We start from the raw sequence: 13,338 nt of genomic DNA on the forward strand, positions 1-13,338 counted from the left end.
TGTTTTGTAGGTAAGAAAAACATATTATTTTTATTTTTTGTTCATTTAATTTATTCCGTCCTCCCCCTGCCTGGTTTTATGGTACTTGTCCATTGGAAGAATGTGACCGATTATCTTACATTTTTATGAACGTTCAGCTAGAAATAATAATGTAGAACAAAACATGCCTTTACATTTTTTCCCCTTTGTTTAAATGTGTGCTGCTCAGTTTGTAGGCTACTGACAAATGTTAACTCCACTTGTTTGTAGGGTAACATGGGGCAATACACCCCCCCCCCCCCCCCCCCAAGATCCATTTTACCCCAATAGCTGGAAAAAGGCCCTTGGTTAAAAACGAATTTATCTGTCAATTGTAGCCATTTATTTTACTTTATAATCCTTTACCCTAAGCATAGTCATCTTCAACTTAAAAAAACAAAAAACGAAACTGTTATTTTTTGTGTCAGTAATTAGACATTGATCATATGGGGCTTTATTACACCAAACTACCTTACTACTACATCCACCCATGAAAATGTGTTGCAAAACGTTTAGCCAACTTTGTCAACAGTCAGCTACATTATGACTACTCATTATGACTGATAGCTAAAAGGATACTTGGTCAATGCCCCAAAAGTATAGTGTCAAAAATTACTACAGGATTGAATCAGCACCGCTGTGACCTATCTCAACAAAGACTAAATGTCATGAGCTTGACAAAGCTGGAATTAATTTCAGGGCTGGCATTTGGAAATAACTCGTATACAAGGCACAAGTACAAAGATGCATAACTTGATGTAAAGAGCACAAAACCTGGACCCCTGAGCAATGGAAGAAGTAATATAGTGTCATGAGTCATCTTTCAAAATACTTCCTACATTCAGATGGCGAAAGTTAAAAGATGCCTTCATCCTATGATGTTTGCTTCCAACTGTTAAACATGGTGGAGGATCCATAATGGTATGGGCAGTCATCTCATGGGAGTCATTGGATCTGATGTTTGCTCTGCTTTATTGTATAATGACCAAGGTATAAAGGCCATTATAGAGGATCAGGTGCACCCTATGGTGCAAAACCGTTTCTTCATGACGTTCCAATATTCAAGAATGATGATGCCATCATACACACTGCTGAACTTATTCCAAAGTATTTGTATGACCACCAGATATTTTTATGAACATCAAATACCTGGATGGCCTTCCCAATTCCCAGATCTGAACATTAGTTAACATTCATGGGGAGTTCTGGAGCCCAGAGTTCGAAGTAAATTCCCATCTCCTTCAACAGAAGTATTTTCTTGAAGAACAGGACAATAACCCACTACACACAGTTCTAGACTTGAATGACAGCATTTCAAGAAGAACTTGAGCTGTTCTCAAGGCAAAGGGTGGTGCAACTTCCTTAATATTAATATATTGTTAGGTGTATATATTATTTCACCTACCCCCTGTTTATTATGAAATAGTGGCCATTTAGTTTTAGGTATAAATCAACCCTGCAAGTTAGATAAGTTGTAATTTTTTATACATATATAAGTTATATGTGTGTATTTTGCGCTCTGAGTAAACCTTTTTACAATGAACAGGACAAGGATACACATGCTACTCAACTTGAGTTTGCCAATCATATTCATATTTAATTATTATTATTAAATAGCATGTCACATACTATATATATATATATATATATATATATATATATATATATATATATATATATATAGTTTTTTTAATTACTTTTCTAAAAATGTATAAATGTTTAAAACAACATTTTAGAAAGTATGGGGAAACATTCTACTATTATTCTGTTTAAAAAAACAGAATTTTCACTTTTAATTTATTCCATGCTAACAATTAAGTAGAGTGTGGCAGGTTTTCATAGATTTATTTGAGATACAGAAAAGCTGAAGGTTTATATGTTAATTCAAGAATATCCTGGAATATGACTTTGATTGAATAACTCTGGGTTTAAAAATACGAAATGCATCTATTTGACATAGTTGCTTAAATATGAACCAATTTCTGGTGACAGGTGAAAATGATGTGACAAATTCACAAAAGGAACCTGTCTCTTCTTGACAACAAAAAGTGTTGTGAATGCAGGCCTATATAATTTGTGTCAAAATGTGGTGTACGGGTAATATCTACGTTAACTTTTATTTTGACTTATTTTTGTCTTTCTTGGGACAATAATTCTAGTCACCATATTCGCAAAATCGAACACTGCATCCCCAAAAACCACTTCGAAATACGATGTCGTCTTCACAAAAGTGATCTACTCCAACGCACCCACTGAAAACGAATCGAACTCTTGTTGTGGTAGCCAGCGGATGCAGTTATGCAAGGCGTACAGGTGAGAGGGAGGAGTTTGTAAAGTAAAGCTAAATCACAGCAGTCTGAGGGGAAAAGGAAAGACCAAAACGATAACATATTTATAGGTATTGTACGTTTTCTTTATCTGTGTTTTTTTAGTGAGGTTTGTTAATGAATGTCTTCGTTTGAAAGTTTAGCGCGCATCAACAAACACCAAGCCTTGTGCATCTCATGTAAAGATGTGTGTTTTTAAGTTCGCTACGGAACATACAAGGTACCAACCCCAGTGTCATTGTACAAAATTATAAGTCAATGTTTAATTGTTAATTATAATCCAGGTTTGTAGTCTGGCCAGAAGATACTTGTGACTGCTATACTATTAACAATTATACTACCCCGCGTTTTTTTTATTGTCGTATATCAATAGCCATTTCAGAATGTGATGTCACCAACAATGTCCACAGTTTCTCGCTGCGTTAAAGTTACATGGCACGAATGATAGATTGGGATTGTCATGTGACCTCAGTGGAATCTGCATTTGCACTAACACAAAATTATTCCTTATAATTTTTCAAGGTAGTGGTCAAAAAACCAGACAATGTCAAAGAACAGATACCTGGACAAGGACGAGTATAGTGAGAGGGGCCGTTCTCAAGACAAAGGAGGATCTGAAAAGAGAGAATGGGAAAGAGCAAGAGATGGGAGGAGAGACAAAAGGGATGAGAGATACAGGGATGAGAAGGGCTCTGCCAATGACAGGAGGGGCAGAGGGAAGGAGTTCTCGGACAGACATCAGGATATGAGACCCCACTCTCACAAGGACCGACCGCCTGACCACAGACCCAGTAATAAAGAAGGACAGCAGAGAACGTAAGAGACCATCTAAGTCCCACTGCGGGGTCTTCTACATTGACCATATGCAGTAACTGTACAATCTGGGATTGCTACAGTTTCCTGGTCAGGGATTCACATAAATTGTACTTCAGTGTATGTAATCAATTGAATGCCCCTTTCTCTTTGCGTAGTACAGAGTTGTGAATTTATGTGGTTTTGTATTCATGTATTTTTTGGCAGATGTCAACTTCTGGTTTATTCTTTATAGGTACACAGAACCCTCAGTTTCTCCCTCCGAAGTGGAATACTATGAGCCACCACACAGACAGTCTCTTTACAACCTCAGATACACCTTAACCACCAGAGGCAAGTCATGTTTATATTGAAGAACGAACAACAACACAAATTTAAGCTTATTTACTGTAGTGGCAGTAGTGTATTGGTAAATCTTACTGATACTATGTGTTGGATTTCGTTCACTTTTGATCCATGAAGGAAGTCCGGAAGTCGGGACAACTTGCTTTATTTGCATGAGTCCAAAATGTTGATCATTTAGGTCTTACACGTTCTCCAATAATTACAAAGTTAACACAGTCTTTTATGCCAGAACACTTGGGTGTTCTGTGGTCCTAGCCAACCATTACACAGTCTATTATAAGAGGATTATTCTACAAAATACCTGTGTATGGTATGTTCCAACCTCCCCAATGATCCATGGGTCTATTCAGAGAGTCCTATGACAGTCACATACACAGTTCCTAGCAGGGACAGGGTGTGTGGACAGGGTGTGTGGGGTCCATTAGTAATGGGGCATCACATGTCCTACCCATGGTCCTTCATTCAGTTGTCAGTCAGTACTATCCTGTGTCAAGCTTAATTCAATTACTTTTCATGCCCATAATCTCACATTTGGCCAGAGAAAGTCTCTCACTAGCATTATATTTTTACTATATTGTGTTTTATATTTTTTAGTCATTTATTAATGCTCAGTCTACTCTTATTTGTATTTTTCTTTTTGTATAAATTGCTGCACCAACGGACCAAAACAAATTCCTAGTTTGTAGTGATCCTTACTTGGCAATACTCTTTCTGATTCTGATTTTACTGCTTTAAAACTTTGCCTAAAGAAGAAGAATAACTTTCGATTTTTCACTCTTCTCCACATTTAATAGAAAGCAGATTAATATTTTCTTTCTCCAAACTAATAAATGAAATAAACAATGAGGATGTATTGATCCTGTGGGTCTTCACACCCAGCGTTATTGCACATCAGAAGCACCTTTGGCTGCCATTACAGCTGTGAATCATTTTGAATACGATTCTGACAACCTTGCACAACGCTTAAGGCAAGATAATGTAAATCAAAACCTTTTGTCAAAATTTGCCCTATTCAATACTTTTGGTTGGGAGCCCTTGATGGACTGCAATACTCAAACCAAGTGTAGAAAAGTTTAATCAGATTTATGTTGAGATTGGAGAGTTGTGCAGAGCTGTGGTCCCTGATGTCATCTCTTGATCCAACCAAAATCCATGTGAAAAAAGATGCCACTTTCAAAACCATGGGTGCCAGTACAGAAACTCATACTCTCGCTATGGTAAGGTGATCTGGATAAGAGCATCTGTTAAATTACTAAAATGTTAATATAAAAAGGTTGGGAACCCCTGTATTATTTTCCATCTCTCTTACTTGACAGGGAATCAACCCAAATAATGAGCACCCCATGAGGCAATGTTGGTTGTAATCAACCTCCATTCAGAGGCGTTGTTCCATCAGACTGCCTCTAGTAAATTGTTTAAAGCGACCTTCAAACTTCACTCGCTTTCACCCTGAGACTTTTACTTGATGATAATCTCTTTCTCCCTTTACTGTCCTGTCCAGGTCTGTGCCAGATAATGGAGGTCTTTGTAAACCTGTTGATAGTTATCTGCTCAGGGGTGAACTACAGTAACACTGGAGTTTACCGGGACCTGGCCAGTCTCGGAGGCATATACCAATACTACTTTGGAGGAGCTCAGGCTTTCACTGGAGCCGAAGCAGACCGTGTGAAGGAGCTGGACCAGCTGTTTAACCAGTTGAAGCTGCCCCCATACATCTTCAGCATGGCCTGTGGAGGGGCTCTGATGGCCTATGCCTGCGTGATGCTGGCTTTGGGTGTCCTAAGAATCCCTTATCGCTGGCCCCCTATGCTGCTGGCTGAGACACTGATGAACCTCGTCGTTGGTCTGGGCTATATCCCTGCCCTGGCCTTTTACTTCATCAAGCTGCAGGAGACGTACGACAGCCCCGTCTGCAAGGAGAGGGAAGCGCTCTACAAAAGCAAAGGTCATCAGGGCTTTGAGTGTTCAATGAATGGAGCAGACATCGCCGGAGGCCTCTTCGGGGCGCTTGGGGTCATTGTCTTCATGTTCGGTACAGTTTTGGCTATCCGTGCTTTTAGGGCAGTGCGAGAGACTAAGAGACAGAGAGCAATGGAAGATGATAACTTATAACAGGGTTCCCTCCACAGTGTGAAATACAGTAACTGATACAAATAGAGTTGAGATCAAACTAGGTCAAGCAGTGATAAATGCTAGTGCCTGCCTTTTATATGAACTGTGATTTTGCAATCTAGCGCTTTTTTTAATCGAAGAACGTTTGTTTTTATTGTAGTGATGTTTTTGTTTTGATGATTTTTTTTTAAATGTCTTCAAAACCACACACTTGTTTTCCTTAATGTCATTGCTGGGACTCCTGCACTGTAATACATTAACTAATAAAATATTCCTTAGAAAAATTCATCAACCAGTTTTCAACCAACAGTTAATACGTGTTCTGTTAATACACAAGTTTACATTTTTGAAACCGTTTCACAGATGACTGCTTGACGGCTTAAGGTCTCAGGAACTCATGTAGCTAAAACGACACAATGGGCCTTACTACAGGCTTTTCACAAACAAATGTTATTCCTGAACAAATTCATTTTGGTAGCGCCCTAAGACAGATGTTTAATATTAATGTACAATGTATGTACGGTTTATACATGGGTGCGGTTAATACTCGGGTTTGTATACACACAGAGCTATAAAATGAATGGTGTGGTTTATACATGGTGCAGGATGTAATTTCACGGCCATGCAGCTCTGACAGTGTCTGGCCAGTTATTTTCAGACACAATCAAGGAGAACAGAAGGTAGGGAAATTAAAGAAATGTATCAACACCCAGGTTTTTCACAGTAGAAATTTTTATTGCTACTTAGCTGAAAGTTAATTAAAAATACAGCTTTTCTGCTCAAAACTAATCATAGCAGCATTTCAAATTAAATAATAAATCAGATCCCACTTTCAATTTAGAGGTGTACAATTCTGGCTGACAAACAGCAAAAGTGCTCATTGTTAGTCCTTTTCCTAAATGATAAAACACAAGGTATTCTCTAAAACTAATTACATCTAATATTTAACAGAATCTATACTTTTAGCAGTTTTCTGCATGCTAAAATATAAAAACCAATGAGATATGCTCCAGATATTTAAAACAGTGCTTTATAAACGTAAAATGTTAACATTCTGTACAAAGTAATCACATTTTAGATGTATATATTGTATATAGGGCATGCTCAGACATGAAATACATTAATAATTAGTATCTTAAATAAAAGTACCATAATCTGTGAGGGCATACTATATAATCCCTTTATGATAGATTCTGTAGTGGAGAGGGAACTATACATTTGCATGAAACAATGAAGTACAAAAATAAACCTCAGCTTCTTGGCATTGAGAGAAAATATTCAAGCATCTCTAGAAAAAAATGTACAGAAAGAAAGGTGAGAAAACAATGTTTACTTTGGTCACAAGTTAAACAATTGGAACATCCTCAATATTATATTCTTTCAAGAGTTTCACCATAATCATTTTTTCAGAATGATAGAGATCCATTCCGTTACTATAACAGCAACACACACAACTTTCACTGACCACGCTGATAAACCTAAACTACTGTATAACGCTCAAATATGCACACGCGCGCGCACGCACACACACACACACACACACTAATTAGTCGTATTCACGCAAGATTATGGTGCACTCAGACCATGAACAGTACTGTAGTTGAACTCCAGAATTAAAGGGAATACTTTGCCATTGGGATGGCACCTTGATCTGTAACCTGTGTTTTCTCTTACTGTAGCCATGCTTACGGTAAGCCTATGTACAGGCACAATTATATCCATGTAAATCACCTTCTCCATGTTCAAATTAATATTGTACCTCTTGTTAGTATGAGTAGGCTAAACTTTTTGGTTCTGTACAAAAAAAAAAGTTCAAATTGACTGATAAACACAAAAGCGAATCATACTCGGCTAGGGCCCCGCAGATGTAATGTCCTGTCATATGTTAGACATTTCTGGCTGCTAGAGCACATAGCATGTGTGCGTTTGGGATGCTTAGATGGAACCCAGCCTGGAAGGAGTAGACAAAGGGTCAAAACACACCACGTTTCACACACATGCATTCGTACACAGTTTTGCTCAGTCGCTTTTGATTTTAATTGGGTTAATAAACAAGGATTCACCTTTTTTGGTCAGCATGTAATCCCCCTTATACATTGACACTTTGCATAATTATGTGAGGGAATTCATATTCATAACCATTTACACATTGTATATTTCAAGTCTGACAGCTCATTGAACAGGATTAATAGAACCTTTAACTATCCTGTTCCAACAACCACACCAAAGGGAGTGAGATTTCCATACTGTTCCTCTGTTCTCAAAGGAAATGTCCCTTCTGTTCCTACTGACTGTCCTGAAATGCTCTTTTTGTGGAGGGCTAGCCCACATGTAGCCGTGTTAACGTACAGATCAGGGGGGGTATCGGAGGTGCAGCAGGTGGCCGTCCATCGCAAATAAAGCAATATTCAAACCTTCACGCCTCCCGTCCAGCTGCTGCTGTTCTCACAGAAGCACTCAACACCAAACAGCCATAACACTTGGGAAGAGTCATTCCTACTCAAAACGAACCAATGCTCCAGCTTGCAATGTGGACATTCTGTGTACCATGCCTACCTTTGTGCTGAAAACCAAACCTGCATTCACTCGAAAATAAGTTTTGTAATTGTCTCACACTTCAGAATGATCATCACTTTCATTGGCAACTTTCTCTTAGAAAAGACATGGTTTGGCTGACAGAAGCCATTGCAATCACAAGTCAAGTCTGAGTTAATGTGCATTTTCATAAAATCTCTCCCATAATACTCTAATATATATTTGAATATATTAATCTCACTATGTACAAAGTGCTTAAAAAGTGGTTGATCCTTTCAAGGGCAGAACTTGTCAGACTTTGGGAAAATTTTATGAATTAGTGTATGCAATACATCTCATATTGGAGTAGGCTTTGGAAAGGCACATTCACCAATCATTTGAGTCTAGCAAGTTAAGGATGTAAATAGCCATTTTAAAGCTGCTGTCAGGTTTGTCAGCGTCTTAAATACTGCCAGTTCTAACAAACCCATCAGCCTGGCCCTTCTGGCCTAAAATGTTGCCTTTCTTACTCTGAAATGTGGAGAAAATTTGGTAAAAGACTGGAGTTCTCGGGGGTTCCATGCTACAGACCTTGTCACATAAAGTTCAGTGAAAAACAAGCTCAGCTCGAAACTAACAAAACTCCCCATAATTAGCACTGGCAGTGCTGCATTAAGGCTATGAGAAAACTTAGAGAGAGCTGTAGCTCACTAAGCGGCTACGGTGATGGCTACAACTTTGCCACAGGGCTTTTCTGTAGCATCTAGGAGCACATACCGGTAATACTCTAGTCTGAGCACACGCCCTTGAACAACACTGTTGTACTGCCTAGGAGGGTTTACACAATTTGACACATGTGGGAAAGGGGGTCTGCAGATCTGTAGAATACAATGCCGGGAATGCAACCACGCCGGGGAATAGAAGTGCAACTTCATACAAATGTCGGCACAGTCTATTGATCCTCATTACGCAATTGCATTTATTTAAAGTCATTTCCTGCATCATCCCAGGAGACTTTAAAGATGGATGATCTCATTAGATCCAGTCATGTCATCCAGTCGTGCATTGTTTTTGGGACTCCAGTTCTCATATGAAAGGTCCAACTATATACTTGCAATACAGTTAGAGAGAATCTATTTCTCTATGGTCGAATGGTATTGAGTTCCTTTAGCTGTGTGTCACATGAAAAATGTATGAGATAGCATGTCCTACAAGCCTCTAGACCCACTGGCCCTTCAGAATATCCAGTCTTTCACCCACCTGTTAAACAGGTTTAACCCCTAATCTGGAGTTTTACACCACACCTCTAACTGAAACTAGCCTTTATTGTCTTCAAGACAACAATTTCTTTCTCTGCTGCCCACGAAAGCAGAAAGTGATGGTCCGAAAATGTTGTAAGCAGGATGGTGAAGGAAATAGAGAGAATGACTGAGACAATCCATAATAATCACCACCAGATGTCCCACAACCCACAACTGGATCTGTCAGTAAATGTATGAGAACGACAAATCATTATTTAAATGTGTTAATAATATTAGAAATACACTATTCAGGCTATCCCCTCTGTGGTCATTTAGACTTAAAGAACATCAACCAGTTATAACTAGACCTTTCAAAATAGCAAATTGGACTGCTAATATAGAACATATTTGTACCATAGTACACATTCATGACATACAAATACCTTTCTTTACATGTAAAAAATATATACTACGTCACATCCTCATTTCATAGGCTATATTTTTCAGATGATGCTAACTAATGGAATGACTCCCAAACCTTAAGGCTTTCCATATTTGGATCACTGAAGAGATTGTGCCTAATAACAAAGGTACAGGCAGTGTGAGACTAGAAAACCAAAAGAAAGAGTCTACACACCCTAGAATATCTGGACTCATTGAAATATGCCACACCAATAACATGAAGACCTAACATCAAAGAACTCATACTGTCTCTTGAGATATGTGTCTTGAGATATGACCAGTCACCGATTGCTTTTGCCTTCATTGTCACCACTCATGTTGCTATTATAACATAATGAATATAACTCTTTCGGTTATAATTTGCTGAACATGCACTGTTACAGCTACAGTGTTACAATGATGACTTGGAAGCAATAAGCCATACTGGTTCTTTACAGCAGAGCACTCTGTCATTTCGCTTTTGCCTTTTTTGAGAGCTTGTTGTCATTTGTGAACATACTTTTTCTCTATAATGCATAATACCCCAAAGCAAGTCTCCAAAGGTTTTCCAAATGACATTAGAAAACGTGAGGGTCTAGACCAGGGGTGTCAAACCCAATCCAAGAAGGGCCTATTGTCTGCAATTATTTCTCCTATTAATTGGTGTCCAGTCAAGACCTAGACAACCAGGTGAAGGGAGTTCCTAACCAATCTAACCAATCAGTGAGCTTCATTTTCAAACAGCTGCAAGGTAGGAGCAACAACCCATAGACACTCAGCCCTCCATGGAATGAGTTTGACATCACTGGTCTAGACCAAGCAGGTAATGTGAATACACTACTGTGCAATTCTGTAATATACTGCACAGAATAGATGTGTTTATAGATACTGTACTTGACATATAGAGGACTATGGTGTTGAAAGGACAGCTCATGTTAATGAACAATTCTTTCAGTAAATAAAAATTCAGTTTGTGTTTATTGTCTGATCTTATGTTCCTACTTTCCTTTAGCATACACAGTCTGAACCGTTGTACCAGAGAGAAAGGCCAGTCAGCCCATGTCACGTCGATGGCCCAGTGCAGTCAACAAGTTAGAGGGAGAGGGAAAGTAGGAAAGGCTGAAAAAGGAAGGGAGAGATGTGGCAGTACCATTGATGGCCCCTGGAGGGCGCTGTCACACAGTGATCTCCTCCAGGTTTAAATACTAATATCCCCATCAACCCTCCATCCACCCACACAGTTAGACAGGCAGGGAGCTCTGGGGCGGAGACATCTGCAGTAGGCACTTTTTTCACCTTTCGGTCGCAGGAAGTCCCTGGGACCCAAGAGCCCCTGTAGCCTCCAGGAAAGAAGGCTTTGGACACGATGAATGATAACACACTCAACGGGACTCTACTACCGTTTCACTTGAGACCTTCCAAGTAAAGGGAAATGTTGCAAACAAGTACTGCAGTCATATGAGGTATTCCATTTCATGCCGGAGGGTTTTTGGTGGCCCTCTTCACAACCTCTTGTCGTGGCCGGTGATTTTCAGCGCACCCTCAGCTGTGACAATCAGACAAATGCACCAGGTTCGCCAGACTGCAAGCTGAGCACCATCCTGCCTTATTTTGACGATACGCATTTCCGTGAAGTGTCAAATCCCCACATGTCCATACGGTCTGTGACCGAGCTGAATGGAAACTGGAACACCCCCCCCCCCCCCCCCCCGTGCCAGAGGAAACTGTACACCCCCCCCCCCCCTCCCGGTATGGCACTGTGACAGGACTGCCACAGGGAGGCACTGTGCTCAGGCCCCCACTACAGGGCAGTGTCATAAACCTCCTGCTGTAGGGCAGGGATAGGGGTGGGTATTGGGGAAGGTACCAGGTCCCTCTGAGACAGCACAGTTGCAGGGGGGTGGGGGTAGTCCCACACAGGGTCTCTGGTGGAGGGGGGTGTTGATGGCGCTGGGGGCCCTGGGACCACAGGGCTCTGACCCCGGAGCTGTTCCCTGACATCGTGCTCCAGACTGGGGGGGACTACCAGCTGGTCCTCTGGGTCCTGCTGGGCCGGGGCAGTGAAGTAGCCCGATTTCTTCTTGGGGGCCTCCAGGGCCACCTCGATGAGGTTGTGGCTGTCTTCTGGGGCGACCACAGAGCCATTGGAGAGCTTCTTCCCAAACAGGCTGGAGGTGGAGGGAGACTTCTTTAGGTCAGATATCTCCCTGGCACAAACAGCCAGCAGGCAGCCGTTAGTGGATGACACCACCACGCTGTTCTGACGACGCATCTTTCCATTGGGGTAGTCGGAGCGCGTCTTGTCCAGGTCATTGTCCTTGGGGCTCTCTGGGGCCCCGGAGCGGATCTGGAAAGCACAGCAGTGGATGTCCACCTCCACCTCCAGCTTGCTGCCGTTTGAAATGACCCCCTCCAGCGGAGCCTCGTCATCACTGTCCAGTCCGTTGTCGGACTGGTTACTGGAGAAGGTGGCGCAGGAGGGCTGCCGCTGGAACAGGACTGGGTGTGGCCCCCCGGCCGAGCCGTGCCCAGTGGGGCCACAAAGTATAGCTGCCGGGTGAAGGCTGCAGTGCCTCTCAGGTCGCGCTGCGCTGCCAGAGGAAGGGTGCTCGTCGGAGGCAGTGGATCCCGCCTCGCTCCCCACCTCCGAGGCCGACGTCTCGCTGTTGAACTCTGAGGCGATGCCGCTGCTGGAGGAGGGCGTGGCCGGGTCCCCCGGGGGGGCGGAGATGGGGAGTGGGGTCGGAGGGGGTACCCGGGGGTCAGTAACGTTATTGGCCATGGGCTGATCACATGTACAGCTGTCCTCCCCGATGTTCAGGGACACCACTGCCACCCCAACGTTGTCCCGGCAGCCGTAGCTCTGGGCCAGCGTGCAGAGCTTCTTGGCTGCAGCCCGGGGCTCCCTTACAGCTTGCACTGTGCACACAGCCTCCTGGTAGGACACCCTCTCAAACAACGCCCGGTTCCCCAGGATCAGGAAGTCGTCCTGGGAACACAGGGGCTCGGTGCGCACCCAGGGCTTGGGGAGCACCCAGGGAGACAAGTAAGAGCAGCCTAGCAGGCGAGAGCAGCATGTCACTCCACTCACCTTGTTGTCCTGCAACACAGCACCAACAACAGACGGGCTCAGCTCTGCGAAATTCAAATGAATGCCTTTGGCATCACACCAACGTTTTGCTAAAATGTCGATTTTACCGAACACAAAAGACACTTAAAAAGCCCCCGCACGCACAGGTCTCCCACGTGTCCCACTTCTCCCCCCTGTACCTCGGTGATGATAGCCTTGCTGAGTTTCACCCTCTCCATCTCCTCAGCGCTCTGCTCCAGACTGAAGACCTTGGAGAGGGGAAGGGGCTGGCCGTCTCGACAGAGCACCGCTTGGCAGCTGCCTACATTGGCCACCGTCACGCTGAAGTAGCCCCCCGGCTCCGACGGCTCATGGTGGATGTAGCACAGCAGGGCAGACGCGCCCAGCTTCTGACCAGCCATACCCAGCTTCCTGCACGACACCACATACGGCTCAA

At 42.4% G+C, this 13,338-nt stretch overlaps 2 protein-coding genes across 4 annotated transcripts in view; one reads left to right on the top strand and one right to left on the bottom strand.

The window, feature by feature from the left end:
- Positions 1-2,262: 2,262 nt before the first annotated feature.
- marveld3 (MARVEL domain containing 3) lies at positions 2,263-5,864 on the top strand. 3 transcript variants are annotated; one of them, XM_010880664.3, is made up of 4 exons: positions 2,263-2,331; positions 2,868-3,161; positions 3,394-3,491; positions 5,005-5,864. In XM_010880664.3, exons 2-4 carry the CDS (start codon positions 2,890-2,892, stop codon positions 5,613-5,615), a joined length of 981 nt encoding a protein of 326 aa, XP_010878966.2. In that variant the 5' UTR covers positions 2,263-2,331; positions 2,868-2,889; the 3' UTR covers positions 5,616-5,864. The 3 variants fall into 3 exon arrangements, with proteins under 3 accessions (XP_010878966.2, XP_010878938.2, XP_010878947.2); XM_010880636.3 differs by having other exon boundaries at positions 2,329-2,416; XM_010880645.3 differs by lacking the exon at positions 2,263-2,331 and adding an exon at positions 2,423-2,565.
- Positions 5,865-11,555: 5,691 nt separating this feature from the next.
- phlpp2 (PH domain and leucine rich repeat protein phosphatase 2) overlaps positions 11,556-13,338 on the bottom strand; it is a 44,038-nt gene continuing 42,255 nt past the window's right edge. Inside the window, exons 18-19 of the mRNA XM_010880624.5 lie at positions 13,082-13,313; positions 11,556-12,911 (exon numbers count right to left, since the gene is read on the bottom strand). Of these exons, the coding sequence (XP_010878926.2) occupies positions 11,613-12,911; positions 13,082-13,313 (1,531 nt within the window). The 3' untranslated portion in view covers positions 11,556-11,612. The remainder of the gene's footprint in view (positions 12,912-13,081; positions 13,314-13,338) is intronic.

The sequence above is a fragment of the Esox lucius genome, chromosome 2 (assembly GCF_011004845.1).
Source record: "Esox lucius isolate fEsoLuc1 chromosome 2, fEsoLuc1.pri, whole genome shotgun sequence".
NCBI lineage: Eukaryota > Metazoa > Chordata > Actinopteri > Esociformes > Esocidae > Esox > Esox lucius.

Coding starts and splice junctions, on each gene's coding strand:
- marveld3 (XM_010880664.3), top strand. CDS start 2,890: ATGTCAAAGAACAGATACCTGGACAAGGACGAGTATAGTGAGAGGGGC. Junction 3,162..3,393: donor AAAGAAGGACAGCAGAGAAC/GTAAGAGACCAT, acceptor TATTCTTTATAG/GTACACAGAACCCTCAGTTT. Junction 3,492..5,004: donor ATACACCTTAACCACCAGAG/GCAAGTCATGTT, acceptor TGTCCTGTCCAG/GTCTGTGCCAGATAATGGAG.